Below are 27,177 nucleotides of genomic sequence, written 5' to 3' on the forward strand. Positions count from 1 at the left end.
CGCCGGAGCTGGATTTCTCGGCAGGAGAAAGCAGCGTCTCGTTCTCAGCGCGTCAGGAAGGTGGGGCAGCTAGTGGGCTTCGCTCTCTGCTGGGCTTCGGCAAGTCTCGCTGCTCCGATCTCGTCACCACCGCGTGTGTTTGCTTAAGGCAATGTCGGTAATATTTATACCTGTAAGGTGCCGAGATTGACGTAAGGATGGACATAGATACGTCAATAAGGATGTCATACGAGCTGGTCGTTAGCACATTCTTTTACTGAAGTTCTCGGTGAAATCAAAACAATGGCCGCAGGGTTTTTCCCAGGTTGTCATAGGTTTGATTTGTTTTGAGGACTCCGTATGCCTTATCAGGGGCTGGAGGAATATTGCTTTGCCTAATTAGATGGCAAGCGTTATGACCTAATCAGATAACGCGCTCCTGTGCCGTGGTCTGGCGTAATCAGATAACGGTTTCTGCATCATGGGATGGCTGCTAGTTAACTCGTTAACCAGAATAGGGTCAGGAATAGGGGGATCGATACAGAACCTATAGGAATACATCACACCCACTCCACGCTAACTATGGCCATATTTACGAATCTAGGCATAGTAAAACATACTGTAGAGTATCGTGTATACCTTACCACCCCAAAATACATATAATGCATTTCGAAATTATGTAATGTACGGGAAAAATAAAATAGCCATATGTACTATATGCAAATTAATCACGCATGTATACATTATTAGTAATCGAATATGAGAATTACACATGAAATGGCTCTTAATACAGAAGAAAAGTTCGAGACCACTTCATCACAGTTCAAGAGAAAAAAAAATATTTATGAACATACCAGCGGGCAGCTAATGTCTATGAAGTTTCTAAAAACAGAAATAAGTTCTCTAAGAATAGTTCTTACTTTAAGCAGAAGAAAAGTGTCCCGTTTTGAGTAGCATTGCTGACAGAAGGTTGTACCTGATCGATGCTGCTTTCATCTTGATCTTCACTACCCCTTAATCGTAGTGGTGAAGTTTCCACAAATGCCGTCATCAGGATTGGCAGCCGTTGAGGGCAGCACAATGCATGAGCCTTTACCGGACCCAACAGTGTTTCTGCATCCATTGGCGCATCCGATTGTAGCGTCAGACAGGTGTCCAACACGCATTCTTCTCCGCACAGCATGCACCTTAATACAGGTAAAACACATCTTTGCCATATCGGTCGAAATGAAAGAAAATAGCCATATGTACTATATGCACTTAAGCAGTAGACTAATGCTAAATTAATCACGCATGTATACATTATTAGTAATCGAATATGGGAATTACACATGAAATGGCTCTTAATACAGAAGAAAAGTTCGAGACCACTTCATCACAGTTCAAGAGAAAAAAAAATATTTATGAACATACCAGCGGGCAGCTAATGTCTATGAAGTTTCTAAAAACAGAAATAAGTTCTCTAAGAATAGTTCTTACTTTAAGCAGAAGAAAAGTGTCCCGTAAAATGTAAAAAATTTTGGGGCCGCTAAAAAAATTGCTGTCCGTGGACTGGAGGAAAAGTTGATCTTGCTACTTTATTATTAAAGTTGAAGGCCAAATTCAAGGTGTCGGGAACGCCGTGTGCTAGCTTGTTCAAGAGTCATTATTTCTGCTCTGGTGAGAACATCATATCATTGAGACTGCTGAAAAAGCTGTCAACAGCTTCCTGTGAGAGTTCCACTAATTCGGAAAAGGATGTAACCATGCATTCATGTGCATGATTGTCTCCATTGACGTTTTGAGTAGCATTGCTGACAGAAGGTTGTACCTGATCGATGCTGCTTTCATCTTGATCTTCACTACCCCTTAATCGTAGTGGTGAAGTTTCCACGAATGCCGTCATCAGGATTGGCAGCCGTTGAGGGCAGCACAATGCATGAGCCTTTACCGGACCCAACAGTGTTTCTGCATCCATTGGCACATCCGATTGTAGCATCAGACAGGTGTCCAACACGCATTCTTCTCCGCACAGCATGCACCTTAATACAGGTAAAACACATCTTTGCCATATCGGTCGAAATGAAAGAAACCAAGTCATGTTCAGGTCTCTAAGCCGGGTTAGTCCCAGGATTTTTGATATCCGGTCCCGGTATCCAATGGCTCGGATTGTTTCTTCCCTTGTCGCAGGTGTTTTGTCTGTGACATGGTTTGCCATAACGAAATATAAGGACTAAGAATAGGATTCCTGCAATTAGTCCCAAAATGAGGGGAACTCCTCCAAAAATCGAATGGACGAAGTCTGGAAAAATACCCAGTATGGCTTTGAATGGTGTTAATGCCATCGAAAATACTGTCTTAAATACATTTGAGACTCCACTGGTATCAGAAATATTTAAGATTTCATTCAGGATTTCTGCGAAATGTATGGGGGAATTCGTTGATAACAATGAGTGAATCTCTGCAGTCGTCCTTGCGACTAGGAGATCATACGTTTCTTTTGATGACGTGAGCCTGGTCGGCGTCTGAAGAAGCACTGTTTTCATTCTGCTTAAAGTATCAACTCGAATAGAAGTAATTTTCAAGTTAGGCCATGCCCTTGCCTCCCTGTCTGGAAAGGAGCTGGGGAACAATAAGCGTCCACAGCACATGACCTTCGCAGTCGTACTAACGAGATAAGGAACCCCGGGCAGTAGACTACAACATCTGCGATCCACAATTAGAATGTAACTCCCGTTATAGAGTCTTTTAAAGAATGGTTCTATCTCTGTTGCAGGTGCGCCCAGCTGGTGACATGAAAGGTTATTTGAGTTCCCGTCACAGGCTCCATGCAAACTAATTCCATTACACAGAAGTGTACCGCTTAGTGACATTGCACAATTATTGCCACTAAGAAACACTTTCTGTCCTTTATTACTGACACATGCATGTGAATAGGGCAAGTTCCATGTTGTCTTAATGTACCCTTTTCCCAATTTTTCGTACATGCCAGCCTGTATATATTTTTGGCAGTATTGAAACCTGAAAGTAGATATCGGAATATTAATTATCCCATGTATTATCCATTCAATGACAGGTCGTTCTGACATTGTCAATGGTAATCTCTCGAGTTTCTCAATGCTCAGGATTGTATAATCAGCACCCTTCTGTGCCATACTGATCTGTTTATCAGTAAGGTTAAAGATATTGAATAGTGACGTTGTGTTGATTAAACGCCAAGGCACATAGCCTGAACGCAGGTTTTGTAACGTCCAGCCAAGCTGTACAATAGAACGCAATTGAGACTGACCGTGTTGTAACAACAGTAAGTCTTGCGATATTATGTCGATTGCTGATGACACAATGCTGTCCAATGAAAAGATTCTGGAGGACAGAGTCATTAACCCATTGTCCACTACAGAAAGCGATTTTTCCAAATGAATACGGTCAATTTCCCGTATACTTTCTGCTGTCTCAATTTGAGTTGTCTTCCAGGCCTCGTTGTAAGCTGCATATATGGAGGCTGCTATGAAGCGTTTTTGACGCTGTTTGCGCGGTCCCATAATGAAATCACACAAGTCAGCACCATCAGTAAGTAAAGTTAGGTGTTGCTTAATTTCTGTCAGTGTGGAAGTTTTTAGCCATTGAAGGCAGAGTTTACCCACACTGTAGGTGGTGATTATCCCTGGGTGTTGTCTTTGGGAATATCTAGGGTCTGGCCTGGTCAATGTGAACCCCTGTGTTTTGTTCAGGAATCTGTCTTGACAGTTATTAGTATCTGTGGGCCAGATCAACCATTGTTTCCAATCAGGATTTGTTCTGTTTTGGTTTAATACATAGTTTACGTCTATCTCTTCATCTGCAGAGTTATTGCTGTTCATTGTTGTTTTTAGAATAGACGGTTTATTTAAGTCTTTGATTTTGGCTAATCCAAGACAGGTAGTTTGTTGAATACTTTCATTCAAGAATATAATTTGTTCTGGGATCATGCAGGCTCTAAACAATGATTCTATACCTTGTACTTGCCATTCTTTTGTACCCCAAACACTTTTTACTTCAACATTTTTGTCCCAATAATCAAAACCAAATGTATTCATTTGTTCAAAAAATGAGTCCGAATATATCAATTTCGTGTTTGTAAGCATTGTTTTTGTTCCTGTCTTATTTGACAATTTGAAATAAAAATGTTTCAGCATTACTTGTGTTGAACCCTGAAAAGTATGAATATTTGTCATAAAAGGTTCTTGAGCTTCCTTTTGGAGGGGTTGCACAATGTTCCCATTGATTATAATTTAAAACATTTCTAGGTTGTGCTGATTTATGTAAAAAATGGTTACCATAGTGGTTGTAGCAGTACATACTATCATAATTAGAGGAACCCTGCAAATAATCATGTTTGGTAAATTTAGCAGACATCACTAGATCAGACATCATGTTATTAATACTTTCAAAGTCCCAATCATCAGCAAATGAGTTTGGTTTTACAAAGTCACTCAACGAGATCTTGATTTGGTGTGGATATTTGAGGATCTCAACCGGACCATAAATTTCATAGTCAGTATTGTCCCATGCTACCCCACCCGGTATAGGATTGGCTGTGAAATTGACTGAAGAAAGTTCTCTTTTCTTGACGTGTGAAGACGTGTGTGGCTTGAGGATCAAGTTGATTTTCTGGCTTGCTGTGTCCATTTTAGCATATTTTCCCTCAATGAAGCGTCCCAAACATAGTATCATGATGAGCCAAAGTATCAGGATAAATACACCAAAGGACACCCAAAATTCAATCCACGGAGAAATCAGATAGGTTTCTTTCAGCTGTTTCAAAAGTTCCTTAGCTTTATCTTTAAAAGTTTTTGTTGATGGCTGTGTCTTTGATTCACTTAGATCTTCAGAAGAATCATCAAAGTTGATGAAGTAGCCGGATGCCGTTCTGTCTATTGTTCCAATTGCTTCAGGATTACTGTTTCTTGCAGCTTCAGCATATTCATTTGTTACTTCATTGTAGGTTGGTGTGTCTCTACTAAATGTTTTTATTTGGGTTTTCAGAGGTGTGAGTTCCATTGCATTGTTGCATAGTCCTTGTTGTTGTTCTGTAGGCATTTCGAATGTGATTAGCCTTTTAGTTAGCACCTCTGTACTTGTAGCAAACCTTGGTGTTCTACTACTTATCGGGAGTCCACTTGGCCTACTGTTTGTTATCGGCCACATGATTGTGGTTTTACCAGGTCGATGGATACAACTCGGTTCTCCTTTTTACCAGCAAGTGGCGGTAATACAACTGATCTTGTCCCGTTGATGGACAAGACAGGAACTGCTTTTCTGTAAGAAGCCCAAATTCCTTCTTTACCGCGATCTTTTCTCTGACTAGATCCCCGATTTTTGGAATCCAGACAGGTCTTGCTGGGACAGGTGGTGGTTCTTCAGTGGTTGTTGGCTGCTGTTTCAACTTTATGTTGCTCAGGTCTTTTCTTGTTTCGTTTAAGTCCTGTAAAATAGCCAAACGATCTTTGATATCAAAGCTTTTTTCTTTCACCACTGAAGTCTGACTGTCAAGATCTAAGACTAGCATCCTAGTCCCAAACAGTAATTCGTACGGACTGAATCCCCTCAGAGAATTTCTTGGCAAGTTGTTTAGACTACGTTGGACACTTATTAGATGTTTGACCCACCCAGCTCCCGAACCTAATACCTTTGCTGTTATAGATTGCTTTATGCCTTGGTTTTTTCTTTACACCATCCCGTATCCCTCAGGAAGGAAGTGAGAAAAATCCCGCTTCGCTATGCTCATTTGGCCGTGCTTTCCCACAAGCTTGAGGGCTAAAGTGAAAACATTGGTCAAACGTAGCATGCTCCTAGCGTATATGCCATTTAGACTCGCAAATCTTTGTATAACAGTCCCGACGTCAGCCGAGTGCTGGGGTCTACATTTATAAGTTGAAACTAGTCTTTATTTGTTAATGGGACGCATTATTTACACTTGTTTCACTGATTATTGTTTAACCCTTATTGAGTGAAACGCCATGGTATTACCCCGTTCCTCTCGCCGCTGCGATCTCTGTTGCAGCCCGGGCATTTTTTTACAAAAATGTGATGATGCAGGCTCATGCCTGGCCACCAGTACACTGATTGTAGTTCTTCCAGAGAATCTTTTAGTTTGAGGTGTCTGAGACCCTCGCCCATATGTGCGTCTGCTATTAACAAAGTTCTCCTGTCCTTATTTGGAATTACTCTATCCCCCACTCCAGGGATTCGAGCAAAAGGAACGGAGTTCGCATCGATTATGTATGTATATTTGAGTGGATAACTGATCGGTAACGCTGAGCAGTCGCCTTTTGATGACGTTTTCACCGCCAGCATTGTTTCACCGTCAATGTATTTTACTGCACGCTTTTTTCTAGCTACGGAAGCCGATTCAGTTGCTACCGCTGTGGCTTTCTCAGCCAATGAATTCCCTGCAACGTGAACGCCATCACGCTGATGACTCAGTGAGTGTATCACGTGAGTCTTTGGTAGTTCTTTGTTTAACAGAACTATTTGTTCCCAAAGCAGTTTTTGCTTTATTGTTGCACCTGTGTCATCTTTGTAACCGTTTTGAAACCATTTCTGTAAATCGCTGTTTTATGATTTGACGCAGTAATACGAATCGGACACTATGAGTGTCGGGAATTCGCGATCTGCATTATCTAGCGCCATTTTCAATGCTATTATTTCAGTCTGTTGTTCTGAATTAGTTTCTACTGAGTGTGTTTTTGTTAATAGAGGTCTTAGTATACCTCCGCGCCACACTTCTTTTGTAATCTCACATGTGGGGTTGTATGCTTGTTCTCCCCAAACGGATGGTTGAGCATGTCCATCTGTATAGATTACACAAGCGTACTGTCGTAATGGCAGAATGTCGATTGGCAGAGGGAATATTCTTTCATATTCTAGATATTTTAGTTCCTCTAGTTCTGGATCAAAGTAGTATTTTACTTTGTCCATTGTAATGGAATTCACCCATTGTATCCATTCCGGATTCAATGCTGTTGTTGGTAAATTACACGGGGTTGTTAATGCCTCAAAGGCTGATTCCGCTGTTCTGACTGTGATGTGTCTACCGTCCGCTTTATCTTTTTCTCTAGCTATTGCGGTCTGAACTGCATGAACAATGTTTTCTTTAATGCTGAATTTCTTTTCAGCTTCTGTGTACAAGTGCGATTTGAATGCAATTGGTACCTTTTCTCCCTCGTTAGAGGTCAGGTATGTGAATCCGCATCTTCCTGGGATGACTCGAATCACAAGGTTGCGTGTGTTATCACGTGTTTCTAATTTTGTTTTAATTAACATATCTGTTTGTAAGGATCTCAGAATTTCTGTGTGTATTCGAGTCCAATTGGTTTTTTTAAAATCTGGTTTTATTAGATCATAAAGGGGTTTGTCCCTTTCTGCGTAATTTGCAATGTATGTTCTTCCGAAATTTAGGAAGCCTAGAATTGACTGTAGGTTTTTTAGTGTTCTAGGTGCTTGGAGTACGGCACATTTCTCTAGGAAATTGTCAGCCAGGCTTTTGCCTTCACTTGATAATTCATATCTTAAGAAAAGGACTGTTAGATGGGCAATTCTAGATTTTTTAAAGTTGAATTTGTAACCCTCTGCTGCGAACCCAAGTATTATGGTGTTCAATCTCTTCAAGTGAGTATCCAAGTCATCATCTGTTAGGTATATGTCATCGACATAAGATAATGCTTCGTCATCATATGTTTGTAGTAACTCTGTTACCCTCGCTGAGAATACTCCTGGGCTGTTCTTGTACCCCTGGGGTAACCAACAGAATTCTTTTTGAGCGCCATTTATTGACTGACAAGTATCTGCTCTCTGGTGCTATATTTGACAAAAGAATCCATTAGAGATGTCTAAAGTTGTTTTGTATTTTTTGCGCACTATGTTATTCATTAGTGCAGCACTATGCGAGTTTTGTACTGCAAATGTTTTGCAACATGAGTTAAGGTGTCTGTAATCCAAAACTAGACGATATGAATTGTCTGGTTTGGAGACAGGAAACAAAGGGTTGTTCATTTGTGAGGTGCAAGTTTCAATCACCCCCTGGTATTCTAGTTGATCTAGAATTTCTTTTACCTGTTTTTTAGCTTCTTGCTTGATCGGATACTGCCTTTGTGCAGTAGGTTGTGATTTTAACTGGATTTTGTGTGGAGGAGATTCCTCATCCCATCCCACATGATTTGTGTATAAAGCAGGAGCTTGAGCTACTGCCCACTTTCTTGCAAGTGTATATTGTTTATGAATTGGAATATGATTTGAGAAGGCAGGCATAATTATTTCTTCGCCATGTGGGCACTCCCTGACGAACTCTGGTGGCCAATCTTTTTCAGCTAGAAGGATGTCATAGCCCTTGGAGAGATTATCCCAAAAAAGGCCCCTTATTTTCCTAGTCTTATCCCCTTCTATACGTAAAGTTATTTCATATATTTTGTGAGGTTTGCTAACTCTGGTGTCTGCAGTTTCCACTTGAATGTATTCATTCGTGTCCACTGTCTCCAGATGATTCATAAGGACTTTGCGTGCTATGCTCACTTCTGCTGCGCTGTCTAGCATTGTCTGAGCCCACTCTCCGTTTTTCAGCTGTGTCCTCAGTATTCTCGGCATTGTTGAATACTTTAATACTGGCTACCTTCTTTTTTGGAAACTGTAATTTTTTATTTGGATGAGCAGGTTCCTTGTCTTTGGACTTGACGTGCCCTTCCCTGGGTTCCGATCGTCCTCTTCTTTCCGATTTCTGCGAGGAAGTCTGAAAAGATTGAGAGGGACGTGTATCAAAATCTTGATATCTATCCGGTTTCTTTATGTTATCCCTATTTCTAAGGTTGTATTTTTTCACAGAGGGCTCCCTTTGGGGAGACTTGGGTCCTTGGTCCGGAGATCTTTCTCTCCGCCGAGGAGACCTTCCTCTGGACTGGAATCTCTTTTCTTTTGGATTGGATTGTTTGTTTCCATCCCAGTTCTTCTTTTGACTGTTTAGATTATTTTTAATAAATATTTTTTCAGGACTTTCAATTAGTTGGGGCTTTACTGGTATTCCACCCAAACTATCTCTACCTAGTTCTTCATAGGATGTTTCTATAATTCTGGCAATTTCAGCTGGTTGGTCTGCTATATCTGTCTCTTTTAACCTCTGGCGGATCGCCACATTCGCTGCTTCTCCTTTTATGTTGGCTAGTAATATTGCCGAGACCTGCTTGAAGTCTTTTAGTAATTTCATACCAAGAGTTAAAGCGGGTTCTGGACCGTATTCGTCTTGAATTTGTTTTAGCACATCTGGTATTACCGACATGGATGGTACACCATGTGTTTTTGTGTAAATGGAAGCAAAGACTGTACCCCAAGTGTCACAGTCCTCCACGTGTGGTGCGATTCCCATTGGAAGACAGATAGTCAGAATCCTGTGTTTATCCACAGGGGTGGTGTCTGGAAACACCGCCTCTATTTGGGTGATTTTTTGTGCTAACCAGAATGGTATTTGTTCCCGTTTAGCTGGTACTTTACCTAGGCAGGACTGTATGTTCTGTGGTGTAATTTTATTTGTGTTCCCCTGATGTGGGGTCAGCTGTGGAATTTTAACTACAGGTTGGATGGTTGAAGTCCGCATTACATATTGGACTAGTTGTCTATATATTTTAATTAATTGTTTTAGTTGTACTAAAACATCTGCTGCAGACATCCTTTCGATGTCTGGATGTGGTGTGTATCCGGCTAGGACCGGCCACGTTGCTCCTGATCTACCTAGTGGACCGAGCCTGGTGATGTGATTATTATGTTTTAGGGCGCCATTAAACAAGAGCAGGTGCTCTTGGAATTTGAGTGGTACTTCCACTTCTTCGAAAGGAGTGTAGGTATCCGGTGGTTCCTCTATTTTATAATAGTGGAACTCCTTTGTTACAGCATTTGCTGCTGGAAAGTGTATCCATGAATAGAATACCTCTGTCTGCCGATATTCGTGTGCCTCAATTACGAATATGACTGTACCACCTCTTGGTGTCAGTCCATTGTCTATAAGTTTTAACGTTATAGATCTTCTTATGTTGACCGGGATGAGTTTTATATCCGGGTCTGCTCCTTGCATAGTATTATCAGCTTCTATTATTTCAGCTGCTAATCTAGCTCTCTCTCTTTCATCATCACTTTCTGGCATTTTACTGTCAGGAAGGTTATTCTGTTTGTTTGCAGATCAGGTTTCTTACGGAAACAAAGATTAGATGCACAATATTTTGGAACAGTGTATCCTTCAACGTTGATTGAACCAAGAACCATACATAGGAGTTCCCTCCTGCGAGGTTTGGCGGATTTTACCTCTCACCCACTCCAGACGTCTTTGGAGTATTATGGGAAAAAGGGGTCTGAGTGAAAAAGCACGACTGAGTTACTCTAAAGTTTTGCGTTAGTTTTATCGCCTATCCAAACACGTTGGGCGCCATGTAGTGTAGTTCCTATTATCCCAATAGGCTCTGCGCATTGGAATAATACCTCCAATAGTATAGACCTAGACCAGACGTTAACTAGGTCTTCTACTGTCGATATTAGACTTAAAGTTTTGGGTTTGCCAGCTAGCTCAGAGTTCACTAGAAACTTTCTCGAATAGACAAGGAGGAGTGGAACCTCCCTGGATAGACAAGAAGGGATTTAGTTTCTGACAACCATAGAACATGACAACTTTGCTCTCCCCTAATCAAGAGTGTATCTCTAGAGTCATGTGAAAACAAAAGACAACTTATTTTACTCAGTCAGTACGTGCATTCTTAGTTTCACCAGATTGTAGAGAAAAGGAAGAGACGGGCGTGTTCAATAAAAGATATTATTTATTGATCAGTCTCTTTTCTCGTACAAGAGAAATGGATCGATATTATTGCAATACTTATTGTTAAGTAAAGTGCATACAATAAAAGCAGAATTATAAAATAATACTGTAAAAACATTGATATGGTTTCTAAGCCATACGTTATTTAAAATGGACAGAATAGATACATACATATAAACATTTGACTAATCGTACTCAACTGGTGCTTCTAACTACGCCTACCCCAGTGTACCTGACCTAAGCCTAATTCGTGGGCGGGGATAGAAAATAGCAGTTTAAGTTAAGTTTGTTTTGCCAAGTGACTGACTCAAGAATTCTCTGCAAGGGGTTATTCAGCTCCGTACCTGAGGTCTAGGATGGTTGAGGGATAGTATCTCTCGTCTGAGGTCTCGATATTCCAAGCTGCCTGCGAGGGCTGCTCGGAAGCGCCGGAGCTGGATTTCTCGGCAGGAGAAAGCAGCGTCTCGTTCTCAGCGCGTCAGGAAGGCGGGGCAGCTAGTGGGCTTCGCTCTCTGCTGGGCTTCGGCAAGTCTCGCTGCTCCGATCTCGTCACCACCGCGTGTGTTTGCTTAAGGCAATGTCGGTAATATTTATACCTCTAAGGTGCCGAGATTGACGTAAGGATGGACATAGATACGTCAATAAGGATGTCATACGAGCTGGTCGTTAGCACATTCTTTTACTGAAGTTATCGGTGAAATCAAAACAATGGCCGCAGGGTTTTTCCCAGGTTGTCATAGGTTTGATTTGTTTTGAGGACTCCGTATGCCTTATCAGGGGCTGGAGGAATATTGCTTTGCCTAATTAGATGGCAAGCGTTATGACCTAATCAGATAACGCGCTCCTGTGCCGTGGTCTGGCGTAATCAGATAACGGTTTCTGCATCATGGGATGGCTGCTAGTTAACTCGTTAACCAGAATAGGGTCAGGAATAGGGGGATCGATACAGAACCTATAGGAATACATCACAGTACTGTTCAGGAATAGGTATGTTGTGGGTTGGAAGGGCTGCTAGAATTAGGGCTGGTAGAATTAGGGTTGCCATTCCAATGTACACTAACTGGTGGCCCTACTGTGGCACTACCATGGGTCAAAGGTTTTTTGACAGCAGAGCCTATTGAGGCTCTGCCATCTGTAACCTAGTGGGGTACTAGTGGGTTGTTACAGCTATGCCACACTCAAAATGACCCACAGTGTTACATATGGTTTTGAATAAGCAGCTTTTTTGAAATGGCATCATATTAATCTTTTGTGTTGTGAATAGAGAATATGAAATGTAACATGCATGGTATTAAATGAAGCTAAGGTTATGTGATGTTTATTTGTTTAAATGCCTTTTTTGTTTTTTTTTAAATGTACAGGGAGTTATCAAAAGGGATGAAATCGTTTTCGAGAAGGCCAAACGTCACAAGATTCCAATCTTAATGGTGACATCTGGAGGCTATCAGAAACGGACAGCTCGGGTCATTGCCGATTCCATCCTTCATCTGCACAGTGTGGGGCTGATTGACAAGGCTTGTGCAACCCATGAAGCGCAAAATCCCGAGCTGGAGAAGATGATTGCAAGGTTGTAGTAAGTGCATGATGGCACTTCTGAAAAGTCCTTAGGGCCTTATTACAACTTTAGCAGTCTCGCAGTGGGCCTCCACGCCAGTGCCCCACTGCGAGACTGCCAAAGCCGTCCACACACCACACACCAGATTAGGAGTTCAATCCTGGCGGGCGATGCTTTGGTGGTCCCACAGTGGTACCTTTGTAAGGACCGCCATAGCTATAATAAGCCCCGTGGTCAGATTCACAAAGCTCTGCACTTGCATCCCAAAGGCCATTTTGTCTTAGCATAGTTTCAAGGTAGGCAGGTTGCAGTTCACGATCCGGACCTCTAGGCAGGAAGAGGACTGAGCAGCGAGCCCAAATCCTGAACTTCTATTTTCAGCCTAACCACAATGCATAACAAACTAAGCACCACTGCTCTAATTTGCATTGACTTAAATGAGCCACAGTGGCATGGTGATATGGAAGGGATAGTTTAATCAGGGTCCCATAGCTCTACCCACGTATCAGTTCTTAGATTAACAGTTCCACCTCCTGGGATTCAAATTTGTACACCCCAATTCAAGTATTCCATGAACAGTGGATTAAAGGGTATGGGATGCAGGGATGTTCTGGCCTGTTCTATACATGGGGCCATGAATCATGGAAGGATCATAGTACAACTCTACTTGAGAGAGCGAGGTGCTGAAATCTGCACCTGCCACACCTCCTTGAACATCCCGGTTTGCAAGATTTGCACTTGGGCAAGATGCAGGTGCACCAGTCAATTTGTGCACAGCCATAACAATTTGGCACACACAAACATTCTCTTTGTCACTTCAGTCATACACAAAATGGCAGATAGGGAAAACTGTTTTGTGAATCGGGCTATCTATGTTTAGTCTTTTATAACATCATATTTGCTGAGATATTAAATGTTTATTATACATATGTCTATTAAGTGTCTATAGATAACATTATGCATAAGATAAGACAACATATGAGATGTGAACAGAGTGGCACGTTGTCGACTTTTTCGATTGCACTTCACGAATTACAGAAAAACAAGCTATTTATATCGTTAAACATATTCACGGTTTACAATAAGTTGTAGGGAGGTGTGTAGCACTTTATATGCTCTGTAATTTTCCTGTACATTGTTTAACAAATGAAAGAAGCAGACTCTAGATTTATGTAAATTACAAGAAAGATGCTCTTCGAGGATGTTCGGATATTTTGTTGTGGGTCACTGTAACATGGCAGCTTTTTTCATGTGGGTTTCATTAAGGTTGTCACTTGTAATCTTCATTTTATAATTCATTTAAAGAGAGCCTAATTCTTAGATATTTAGTAAGCCTGGAGTTCTCATCCACTGTTGTAATTCACTGTAAATAAATTTCTGAGCAGATGTGCACTTTTTCAGATGGATAAGACGGCTGAGGCCGGGCAAATCATTGGGGAGCTCCCAAAAAGTTGGAACCTATGAGTTAATAAACGTTTGTGAATCAAGCCCAATGTATCTAGCACATGCAAGCTTTTCCCAAATTAGCATTTAGCGTACAGAGCTGTTTGCAAAGTTCTACGGCTGTAGTTATTTTCAGTGATATGTCCTTGGCCGCTTGCAGTGTATGCCAACATAAAACATACACTTACAAATTTGCCATATATTCTTACTGGGTGTAGCTTTCAACTGGGTACTTTATTATTGCATTTGTTGCTGCTGACAGAGATACAAAATGCATTTGCAGTTAATAGTTTACAAATTCACCCATGTAACACAGGTTAGATTATCAACAAATTATCTATTGCCTACGTTTTATTTTTCTAAATCATTTTATTAAAATTTACGTATAACAATCAACTGAATGAAACTAAATACAGATGATACGAATAAATGTAGTAACATAATATGTCTCCTAGACTTAAGGAAATTGCTTCAGTATATTGTACATTTTAGCTAAATTTTGAGCTGTTACTGGCAACATCTGTGCCTTTGTGTTATTCCTTATGTGCCATGAGCCAGATAGTGTTACACTTCCATTGCTATTTGCTGTTCATACCTGTTTCTGAAAGGTGGGTTTCGTTATCAATTAATATTTTTGATTATAAAAGGGTTGACATTTATTTAATCAGCTGGAGGGGGCATGGGATCCCAGGACCCCCCCCCCCCGCGTTTATTTTGGGAAAACTATTCAACCCAGTTTCCAATTATTTAATACAGTTTTGTATTGTTTTCTTCCATTTCTTCGCCTGCCCATCCCCATACCATTGTGTTTTCTCAGCTTTTAGTACAATTTCATCAACTGCTCTCTTCACTTCTTGTCCTAATATAAGTGGACAGCACACTACAGCCAACACTTTTGCTGTGAGCATTTTTGTTTATTGTTTTCAGGAAAAGTCATGGCATCCCGCTAATCTTATCGGTAAATGTTGCTTTTAAATTTAAAATTTCGAAGTGCAAACATAAAATAGTTACTTTCAAGTTATCTACTCTGCTCCTCGATCAAATTGTTATGCATGAGTTTTTCTTTCACAAATATGTTTCATTTTTTCAATGACGTGATCTCACAATATTGATTAACAAACTTTTCAACAAAGAGAGAATGAGAACTGCTTCTTCATTTTCCCTCTTCCTCATAACAGTCATTAATCATTGAGGTTCCACCTTTGTCAAAGACAGATATATTTACCCTAGTAAAAACTTTCACTTTAGATCAAAAACATTATTTACTTGAAGTTCCTAACAATAACGTCTCCCCTTCTCCACCGGAATAAAGGAGCCCTAATACAGGATTTCTTCCAGTGTTCCTATCTCATGCATGGTTAAGTTTGCTACCAACTCTGTAAGTAACTTTGATTTTATTATTGTATTTTATTTGTTGGCTTTTACACCTGCTCTTGCGGTCTACGTTTTGATGGGGCATGCTGTAGCTGACGTCCTGCGCAATTGCTGACAGACAGGGTCGGCCTCTGCTGTAGCTGTTCCGAATACTCCAATGGTCTCGTTAATGAGAGTCACAGTGGTTTTGCTACGGCCATGCTTGAGACAATTCCTGATGTGGCTGTTCTTAGTGAGAGGAAATAGTAATGCTATAGCAGTCTCATTTTCTTATAGCCCATACTGTTCCATGCCTGCTTTAATTTTAAAGCAGGGTTCAGGGGCTGTGAGGTCCCATGTGATCCCTGTTTATTCATTTCCATGTGGCTTCATCATGGCTGCGTGGTAGCCGGATTACGGGGCCTCATTCTTTGGCTACTGAAGAGGCAGATTAAAGTAGGAAGCTGCTTCCTCATTGGCAAGAAGTTAGCCTTCTGCCCGACAGTGAAAGCTAAAAATAGTTCTGCCAAGTGCAAATATATTGAAACTTTAGAAGAAGTCCCACCTCAAGGAGAAGAGGGAAGATATTATTCAATTCCTTCGGATATTTTTGCACCCAAAATACACCAGAACCTAGACTGAGGCTCATGTTCATGACCTTGATGGAGAGCAAGAAGTCAAAGGACGCTAAGTTCAAGAAGCTAATGTATGTGAGTGTTCGGCTCACATAAGATCCAATCTGCCCTCCCCAGACCCTGAAGAAGTGGATAAAGATTTCTTATAACATTACCAGTGCAAAAAGCCTTAGCAATTACCTATTCGCAGTGCTATCAATCAATCAATCATAAATTTGTAAAGTGCACTACATATCCGCAAGGGTTTCAAGGCGCTGAGGGGTGGAGAGGAAGGGGGTGCTGTTGCTCCTGGTCGAACAACCAGGTCTTGAGTTGTGTCCTGAAGGTTAGAAGGTCTTCAGTTTGTCGTAAGATGAGGGGGAGGGTGTTCCACGTCTTGGCGGCGCGGTGGGAGAAGGATTTGCCTCCGGCTGTGGTTCTGCGGATGCGTGGGATGGTAGCCAGAGAGAGGTCTGCGGAGCGGAGATTCCTGTTGGGTACGTAGAAGGAGAGTCGACTGTTGAGATAGGCTAGGCCGGTCTTGTGCAGTGCCTTGTGTGCGTGGATCAGGAGCTTGAAGGAGATTCTTCTGTCGACAGGGAGCCAGTGCAGGTTACTCAGGTGGGGGGTGATGGGGTCGCGGCGCGGGACGTCGAGGATCAGGCGTGCAGAGGCATTCTGGATTCTTTGCAATCTGTTGATGAGCTTGGTCGGGGTTCCGGCGTAGAGGGCGTTTCCGTAGTCGAGTCTGCTATTATGAAACTGTTGTCCAGGAACAGAAAGAAGGCAGAAAAGCCAAGTTCCTTTTAAAAATATATACTTTAAATGGCTTCAAGGAGAGTTTCCCCCATATTTAAAGTGTACTCTCTGATGGAAGCCTGGTCTGGTGGCTTAGTGGACTAAAGCAGCCACTGCAGGGGCCTGTGTTCGACCTCATGGTCACAGGTTCAAATCCCGACGGGTCTACTCAGCCTTTCATCCATTTGAGGTCTATAAAATGAGTACCATTGAGTTGGGTAACAATAAACATCTGTTATTTAGCGCCAGGACACCTTCGGGTAATCGTGCGCTTTACAAATACACCTGTTATGGTGGTATGGAGGTGACATTAAAGAGATCCTCTGCTGCTATGCATTCTTCTATCTCTTGCTACACCTATACTTCTTTTTTGTACAGTCACTGATCAAAAACTTTCAGTTTATATCAAAGTCTATATATAAGGGGCAGGATTTTATATTTAGTCTGTCCTTCATGGAACAAAATGTAACATTTTATTAGATGTAAGCTTTCACTAGTCATGTGCAGCAGTGGCAGCAACACATTAAGCAGTAGCAATATTTGTGGAGGCATTCCTATGAGCAGACACTTAACAAAAATCCCCGCAAATGTCTCTTCCCTTTTGGGTACCAGTCCACAAACGGAAGAGATGATTAAAATGGATGTATGATGTTACAACACGATCATTTAGATCACGGTACATTACATCGCTGTTTTTACAACAGAAATCGTTACAACAACTTGTGCTGTAGGGCGCTGGACTTAGGAATAGTATGATTTACTATTCCAACTCCAGCCTACGTACAGTAGGGAAGGTGTTGGAATAGTAAATCACACTATTCCTTAGTCTAGAGCGCCCTCCAGTGAAAGTCGTGGTAACGACTTGTGTTGTAAAAACAGTGATGTAAATGTATTGCAGTGTTTTGATCGTGTTGTTAAGGTCGTTTCCCGATTAAAATATAGGCAGGGGATTATAAGCTATTGTTCAAGAGAGTCAGGGGCTCCAGGGGAGATTTTGACCAATTGAGATTTGTGAGAACTCAAGCCCAGCCTTTCTAGGGAGTCGTCTCGGCTCGGGGGGGGGGGGGGGGGGGGTAGACCCTGATGCAGAAAAAGCATAGCTCTGCTACTCCTTCTTCCTTGTCAGAATCCTGACTATTGACATTTGTAGAGTTCAGGATACATTCTTTTGGGTTGGCGGCTAAAACCAGACGCAGACAATATCACATGCATGTGTCCTTCAAGTTGGTTGCCAAAATGATGGATTCACTTCTCCAAACCTCTTGCCCTCTTTGTCAGAAAGCCATTTGGCAGCAGTTGTGTTGGTAGCTTTACCTAGAAACTCTGAGCAGAGGCACATTGCCTCTGGTGATGATACCAACAGATGCCAGTCTTCATGGTTGGGGTGGAATCCTGGGGGAGCAGTGCATGCAGAGTTTCTTGGCTCTAAGAGAGAGAGAAAACGCCCTTCAGTAGGATGGAATTGGTTGGCATTTATTTAGCCGTTCTCTACTTTCTGATTCAGGTGAGGTTCATTTGTATTCTTTTGGACATTCAAGATGTTCGCCCTTATATTAATTGACCAGGCAGCCTGAGATCACCAACCTTAGTGTTACTGACTTTGGACATATTTCAATAGGTGGGGCCCATTCTTCTTCACATGACAGCAGTTTATCTGTTGGGGAGGTAGTATAGGCTTGCCGACCCCTTGGAGATAGTTCTAAGAAATAATCTAGATGAAGGGAGTTGTGTACCTCTTGTGGTTCCTTATTGGAGCAGATGTCCTTGGCTTCTGATATTACTTCATCTAGCAGTCCTGAGTCTGTGTATCTACCCACTAAATCCCACTCTCCTTCAACTCACAACCATTCCCATATTATCCGTCAGGATGCTGGTCTAGAACTTGGGAGTCTTGTCTTAGAAGAACAGGGGTGTCAGAACACTGTTGCAATAGAAATTCAGCAGTATCACTTGGCTGAAACCTTAAAGGTCTGTGATAGCCACTGGAAGAACTTTGTAGCCTGGTGTTCTTCAAAAGATCTTAATCCTACCCCAAGTAAACTGATAAAAATACTGCATTTTCTCCATGATGGCTTTTTATTAAGATTGGCAGTTTCTACCTTGAGCAGACATTGGGCAACAGTTAGGACTTTCAGATATGAGGGAGCATCTTGTATCTCTGACCTTAGTGTAACTTTTCTAAAAAATTTTACTTGAAGGGACCAGTGGGCCTTTCACTGCATCCCTCCTGGGATTTAGTTCTGGTACTCCAATCCCTTCAAGACTCTTCCTTTGAGCCCTTAAAGTCGGGTGACTTAAATTTCTTATCACCCAAGGTTTTATTTCTAATGGTAATCTGTTCAGGTCGAAAGGTTGTTGAACTGGATGCATTACTTTGTGAAGAGCCTTAGGTTTTTTTCTAGGACACAGTGAGCTTTCGCCCTTCTAACATTTTCCAACCGAAGGTCCCATCTGCTTTCCATTGGTCACAGGACATTGTTTTTCATCGTATTGTCCCGAGCCATCACTTTAGGAGGAGTGGAGTTCACATATGTCCAATGCCAGAAGAGATTTATCCACTTATGTTAATAGGAGGGCGTCCAATGGAAAATCTAAGTTTTGTGTTACCTTTAGTGTATTGGACCAGGGTGGATGTCCCTCTTTATGTATCCTAAGCAAATGAATTTGTTTTAATACTTCTATAGGCTTCAGAACTAGGGTTATCCTTTTGCCAAAGATGATACATGGTTGTTTGACGAGTCAAATGTCCAATTAATTGGCTTCCTTTAAGGGTGCTCCTCTCAAAGACAAATTTTGCACAGCCACTACGTCTTCTCCGCAGTTTTATATCTCATTATCATTTGCATGTGGGGGTGTGCTTTTTAGGCCGACTTAGCTTCACATGTTCTGAGTGCTGTTACCTCATAATGATATGTTTCTGTTTATTAAAAGTTTTGCCTTACATACAAAGTTGGTGTATTGAATATGTTGTTCCAAAAGCCTTACGACAAGCCACTTCTTAAAGCTTGGGTATATCCCCAATTGGTTAGGAATGGGACAATAGAAGATGGCCGAAGAGGTAACGACCATGCTACTTTCTGGTAATCCTCATTACTTAGAGTCCAAGCCTTGTACAGTACATTTCTATGTTTCCTTCCCTCCTCTTCCTCCTAGAAGCTTGTCTTGGGCTTTGTTTTTTTCTTGGTAGAACAGGAAGATGTACTGTATGACGTTTCCTTTACTCTGGTGGACATGGAGCGGATTTATTATTAGTTAACTAAAGTAAATAATGTTTTTCTTCTGAAGTGAAAGTTTTACTAGGATAGAGAGCACTGTTTGTGACCGTGAGCAGAACTTTGACGAGGATGACTTGGACTCAGAGTAATGAAAATGGTTAATAAATAACCAGGTCATTCATAAGTAATATACCAAAATTGGACAAAGCAGTGAATACTCATTAAACAGACCTAAATTGGTAGCTGCAACATTGTTAAAGGCGTTCATACCTCTTTAACTCATGGTACGTTTATTGATTTACATTGTATACGTTAAATGAAACACAGAACATTGAAAGTTTAATAGGGCACTACCAGAATATTAACAATTCTATAATATTCATGCTTTCTTATAAACCTGACCCAGTAGTCATTGTTGTAACTACAGCTCCACAAGACATACCTTGTAATTGTGAGCTTTTCACGTTAACACATTAACACAGAAATTTTGAGAAAATGTGTTCCTTCTCCCTATAAAAGTCTGACTGCTAAATTGAAAAAAATACTCCATCACTCTGTGCCGTTCATTTATCCGGAAGACAGTCATTTATACATGTGTAGCGATGTAATTTAAATACGCCCACTAATTTAGTAGAATGGAATTTGTAAGTTGTGATGGAGTTTGCATTTGGTCTTAGACTCAAATTATAGTACGAATACAGTCTGTGAATAAGAAAACAGCAAGTGCGTCTTTTAGGGCTAAATTAGGTTTTCAAAAGTAGAAATGTGATTCTCTTAAAATTTGATGAAAGCTCATCAGAAGATGGTATAAGCATAAGAAAGTATAGTGAAAAGAGGTTGGCAAACTTTAACTCAACTTGTATTTTAAAGCATATAACAATAATCAACATGATATTAAAATAAAGAAGAAGACATTAAATGTCTGTAATGTGTTTCCTATTTAAATGTTAACATTTGGTATGTTAAACCTTATATTTAGTGATTTCTAAATCCGACTTCAAGGAACAATTATATACCTACTATAAACTGCATAGTGCCACAAATCACTCGTTTAAAAACCATGACAATTGTTCTCAGAAAATTCAACCCATTATCAGCCTTTGCTATTGATTAAGTAAATTCTTATATTTAACAATAGAACAGATTACGGATGGCCCCCTTGAATCTTCTTAATGAAAAAATATGTATTTATCTCTTTATCCAAATATTAAAATATTATCAGTATCACAAATATGATGCTTACAAAAAAATATATTTCTTTTAACACAAGAAAAAAAGTATTTCTTTAACATGCACCATACCAGCACCCTTCTACTCACCTTGAATTTAGTCACTGTGAGGATTCAAATAGCCACGGGCTTCATTCAGAGCCTAGTCTCCTTTTATTCTTTTTCTGATACTTTGGCAGGGTAGGGGAATGGAGACATTTTGCTTTTGCTTTAAAATATGTTCATCTATGCTGTCACTTTTTCCTGCATTAATCTGCTATATTCCAATCTGTGATTTTCACCGTTTATCTTCTCTCTTGACATTCCTGGCACAGAAGCTTCATTTATCGCACTATCAGGCTTCTTGATCACAACCCTGAATTAATCCGGTCTTATTCTTGCTAGTATGGACTATAATACATGGGTGATTGCAACTCCAGTATACAAGCCCTTCTTTCCTTATTACAGGTGATTTTTGACCTGTAATAAACAAATGATTTTATATTTATTTTTATGCTGAATTGTAATAGTTTACTACAATTGAGTTCAATTACAATGCCTGCTGCCAGGAGCCAGGGGGAAAGTCAGGCCACGGATTGTAATTACATATTCATTTTAAAGAAACAAAAACAGAAACCTGCTCTTTCCAGATGAATAATTACAAATATATATATATATATTTATGGTAAAACGTGTTCGTTTTTGCACTCCTTAGCTAATTTTCGAAAATATACACAGGTATGTATTTCACAATCTGGCTTGTATTAAACTGAGTCTAATAACCTTTTTGCAACAAATAATGTACTGTCTTTTAGTTTGCTTAATTTTGTGCTAGAGATTCTACTTTTATTCTTCATGTTTGAAAATATTCTTCCTCTTTTGTATGAAAGAGAAACACACCAAGGATTTCATTAGTTTGTGGGAAGGTTGATGGTGTGAACATGTATTACTTCTAAGGATACTGCAAATCACCTCAAAGTTCCCTGACCTTATAAAAAAATCTGTATGGGGACAGAACTCCTCAGTGACTTCCAATATCCTTATGCTGTATGGCAGAGGGTACTTTATCCCATATATAATTCACCTATTAAAATAAGGTGTTGGAACACTATGTGTCTGAACATTTTGTGTCTGAACCTGCCACCATTACATTCTTAGTGAGTATTCAAAAAGGGGTAACCCTGTGTCCCTCAGAACCTGGGTAATTATATATGTAAACAATTAAATGGTTCTGTCGGGTAAGAAATATGTTGATAATAGATGCTCGAAACAAGTAGCATGGAAAATACAACACAACCTCTACACAAAATAACTCAAAAGGAAGTAACTCTGTGTTGTTACTTTTTTCTATAGAGCATCCAATACAAACGACTCAAAAGGATTGAGTATGAGACAATCACTTTAAAATGTTACTTTTATCCGAATTGCATCATTCAATGATATCCAAAGTAAACAAACAAAAGTAAATACTGTCAACAAGAAAGTTGCACATGAGTGACGAGTGAAGTGACAAAGATGCTTATAGTGCTCAAATTGTGAACAAAATATACAGTGAAGGCATATGTACAGTTTGGCATATATACAGTTTGGGAGGTCAGAGGTTTAATGATACAGTAAATCCTATCCTAAGTTCGAAGGAATCCTGTAGTTTCTGGGCCTAGTAGTACGTCGACGTTTCGACCCTGGCGGTGCCCCAGTAGGTGGTCACGACGGGTGTTCCTCAGGACGGGAGAGCGGGAGGGGGAGGGGGAGTTGCCTCAGGTTGACAGCCCTTGGACGGCCGGAAGATTGATGGCCTTGAAGGTGTGGATGGTTGAGTCACCACCTCGGAGGGCCAGGAAGATCGTGGCCTTGTAGGAGTAGAAAGGTGGATTAGTCAAATAGTAACCACTGTATGCGCAGGAATCTAATTCGAAGGTGACTTGACGGGCCGTAGTACCATCTTCCATCTGGCATGAGTCAGATGAGTCTGACTCATGCCAGATGGAAGATGGTACTACGGCCCGATCTTCCTGGCCCTCCGAGGTGGTGACTCAACCATCCACACTTTCAAGGCCATCAATCTTCCGGCCGTCCAAGGGCTGTCAACCTGAGGCAACCTGCCCTCCCGCTCTCCCATCCTGAGGAAGACCCGTTGTGACCACCTACTGGGGCACCTTCAGGGTCGAAACGTCGACGTACTACTAGGCCCAGAGACTATAGGATTCCTTCGAACTAGGATAGGATTCACTGTATCATTAAACCTCTGACCTCCCAAACTGTATATATGCCAAACAGCACATATGCCTATACTGTATATTTTGTTCACAATTTGAACACTATACCGGAATCTGGGGATCACGGTTCGATCCCCCGCATCGGCGGCAGATTAGCCCAGCACCATGTGACTCTGGGCAATAGATTGCTTAATCTTCCCAACGGCCCCCAGCGCCTGGAGACCCTTACGGGTGATTGTGCGCTTTACAAATGTGGATTATTATATTATAAGCACCTTTGTCACTTCACTCGTCACTCATGTGCAACTTTCTTGTTTTCAGTATTTACTTTTGTTTGTTTACTTTGGATGTAATTGAATGATGCAATTCGGATAAAAGTAACAATTTAAAGTGATTGTCTCATACTCAATCCTTTTGAGTCGTTTGTATTGGATGCTCTATAGAAAAAAGTAACGACACAGAGTTACTTCCTTTTGAGTTATTTTGTGTAGAGGTTATGTTGTGTTTCCATGCTACTTGTTTCGAGCATCTATCAACATATTTCTTACCCGACAGAACCATTACATTCTTGGCTCATTCCTGTGAAAATAAACGAAAGAGTGAATGTGTGTCCCTCCTAATATTCATTTCCATTGGACATACCTCGAACCTAACACTTATTAGTTTTAAACCTGGCCAGTAATTACCTGTGCCAAACAAGGACTTCATTTAGGAGTTGCTAGGGGTCGCAGCTGGGACCCATGGCTTGCCCCTGGCAACCACTGGCACTGCCTTTGAGACCCCAATACGCAGGGGCGGCAAAATCAGTGCTAGGAGCTCAGTGGCAGCTCATCCTTATGGACATCAATTGGAGCTTCACTCTCTTTTTTTCTCAAGATTTTTTATTACACTAATAATGAATAATGGTCCATTAATCACTATTAGTGTAATACAAATTGGAGTACAATTAGATAGAATATGACCTTTCTTGTCAGCGGATGTACGTAAATAAAAATGCAATTAAATGTATGTTGTGTGCATACTTGCTGGTGAGTGTTTACATGAGAGAGAGAGTGTGTGTAAGTGTAAATGTGTGAGCATGTGTGAGTGAGTGAATTTGAAGGTCAAAGGGTGTGTGATGTCACTTCCACTACCCCTGGCATTTTGGTGAATTGATGTTCATGGTGTTAAAGAAAACAAATTGCTCACAGATGTCTAGCTGAAGCGAGCAATATGGCTCAAAGTAAAAAGGAGTGGCACTCCTCATGCTCTTGAAGTAGGTTGGTGCCATCTTATAAAATGCATTAACGCCAATCTGTTTATATAGATCATACATTACACTTTCTGAAAGGAACAACCAACACCACAGAATGAGCCACCATTTCCCCTTCCATTTCCAGACAGTGGAAAGATACCTTATTAATAACCTTGTCATATCCATGCCATCCATTTTGTTTTCTTGATGTTGGATTTTGATGGGTAACCTCTGAATTGAGGTCAAATTGTGCCTTTGAATGTTTACACAACTTGCTGAGTCCCAATGAACAACTCTGCCCCAAACCTCTCATTGGTTACATCAGTGGAACCTTACAGATAGAAAAGGTCTTACATACATGTATTAATAGGACATTTATGATTAGAGCCCTGAATATGCAATGCACCAACATCCTTCGTTGGACTGCACACCTGTAAAATTCAAAAGTATACATCAGAGTATAAGTCATTTCCAAGGTATAAGCCAATAGATGCTAATGGTTCACACAGAAATCAGCTTAATTATTTCCTTAATAATGATAGGACCTCTGTCATACATGGCTGGCCATAGGCTGGTGCCATAAGGTCAGTCAAGTCTCTTATGCATGCATTTCTCCACGCTTAATGTATTAACCTGTCAATGCTCCTGCCTTTTTGTCCATCCCACTGTCTCTGTGAGTCTGAAAGTGTGTTGTTTGTAATTGCGTGTGTATTGAGTGTGACTGTTCACTATGATGTACAAAGCTTCCCATTTGCATTTCTTAAATAGCGAATCTGTAGGAATTGCTATTTAAGAAATGCAAAAGAATATGTACTAAATTTTTGATTCCTTAAGAGTGAATCCTTAGGGAATTCCAAATAGGGATGCCATTGCATCCCCCATGGGCAAAATAGGAAATGTTTTGATAGTGGCATCTTTGTTTGTTGGCCTATTTGCATAAGTGTATGTTGGTCTGTGTGCCTGGGTCACTGGTTTGACTATTTCTGGATGAATGACTATATGCTTTTGTTAGCATTCATACATGTAGAATTTGTACTTGGTTAATTTTGTGTGTACAAGTATGTCTAAGGAGGTGTTGGATGTGTACATGCTTTTTGTGTGCATTTTTTCTGTCCTGTAAAAAACCCTAACCTATTGACTTTGTCAAGTTTTTTTTTAATTAAGGCCGAATTACAGCTTTATGACCTATCCTCTTGAGAAAATGGTGAAAAGTCATTAAACATTTTTTCATAAAAGGTAGCCAGTTTCATAGATAATATAACCTAATATTTAAATGGGATTCTTGGAAGTTACATAAATGTCAGTCTTCCTTTCCTTCAATTCCTGGACCACAGAATCTTCTTGCATCTCGTTGTCTCATGTTCTGTCTTGCTGTCTTAAGTATCAGTGGCACAAAAACAGAGAATAGTCTCAAAAGGCTGGTAAATACCTTGGGCAAAGAACAATTATTTCCATGATTTGAATAAGGTTAATTGGGGGATGTCAGCATACCTGGTTCCAGACTGAAGAGAGGAACAGAAAAAACTAGTGGTTTTATTTCCACTAAAAAAAGCCTAGAATTTCTGTCCCAATGTAATACCTGCCTCATAAAACTTGCACCATTTCTTTCAAAAGAATAAAAATGCTAGAACATTGTTTGTAATAAGAAACAGTATAATATGAGTAAAAAAACACTCATTATGATGCTTCATCATAGCAGGTATCAGTTATTTTTTCGGCTCGGTTGTTATCTGACTGGAGTGTGTAGCCAGAGTCACAGCCACAAAGATGTGTAAGTTTGACTCGGTTAGCTGCGATTAGGATACAAGAAATGGAACAACCTAGTCTTCTGAAGATAGTCCAAGGTGCCTCCTTCAGGGTTTGCTTAGTTGCCCAAATACAATTTATTTCACTGCAGCAACCACATCAGCAGCTGCGCCACATTCAAAAAGAATCTTCCCTCATCTAGTTTATTGAATCCCCCTTGATCCTGGGCCACGTTAGGGCAGAGGAGAGAGTTATTGTGCCAAAGCCAGAAGTTGCAAGGATTTTCTCTCACAGAAGTGAATCCTTCAGAGGTCCACTCCAAAGCAATCAAGCAAAAGTAATCAATTCAAAGTTTCTAATCAGAATACTAGGGGCACCACTGATACCTTAGAGGAGTCTAATACTCACTGTCAGGTGAATGGTAATGGATGAGCATTCCTCACTGTATCTTTCCTAAGTAGATGAGAAGGCCATTAAACAGACAACTACATCAGTCCTAGTTCTCACATTTGATGTGGGAAAACCAAAGTCTTTTGGTATGGGTTTGTTGCTGTAGTTCAGGATCAACTAAAGAAATGCTCTAATTTATTTAATTCCTCAGATGTTATTCAATCAAAAACAGGTACTAACTGTGTTGATGTATAACACACTCAGGCTAGCCCTTTAAGGAAGTGAAACAAAACATTTGGAATATAAAACACTTCTAAGTTTGGATTTCTGTTCCTCATTCAATAGGCAGAACTTTAATAAAGTTATTAATGCTCTGACTATGTCACAAGACTTAGCAAGAGCAGTAGCTGAAGCTGTCACTCCACAAATAAGTCTCATAAATTTACCTGAACTATGGCTAATATACTTGGACATATTGAATGGAAATATAGAGAAAACCACTAGCCCCCACTATTGAGAAATGATGGGAGGAATGAAGGTGGCCTTTTTAGGGCATATCTATTTTACCTTCAAAAGGCATACAGAAATGTGGACTGAGTTTGAGGCTTCTGGCATTAAT

At 40.6% G+C, this 27,177-nt stretch overlaps 1 protein-coding gene across 1 annotated transcript in view; it reads left to right on the forward strand.

Moving 5' to 3' along the window:
* The window catches only part of HDAC11 (histone deacetylase 11), a 258,327-nt gene that overhangs the window by 228,300 nt on the left and 2,850 nt on the right, over positions 1–27,177 (forward strand). The window contains exon 10 of the mRNA XM_078661452.1: positions 12,148–12,353. Within this exon, the coding sequence (XP_078517578.1) occupies positions 12,148–12,353 (206 nt within the window). The remainder of the gene's footprint in view (positions 1–12,147; positions 12,354–27,177) is intronic.

This window comes from Lissotriton helveticus, chromosome 9 (genome assembly GCF_964261635.1).
Source record: "Lissotriton helveticus chromosome 9, aLisHel1.1, whole genome shotgun sequence".
In the NCBI taxonomy this organism is placed as follows: domain Eukaryota; kingdom Metazoa; phylum Chordata; class Amphibia; order Caudata; family Salamandridae; genus Lissotriton; species Lissotriton helveticus.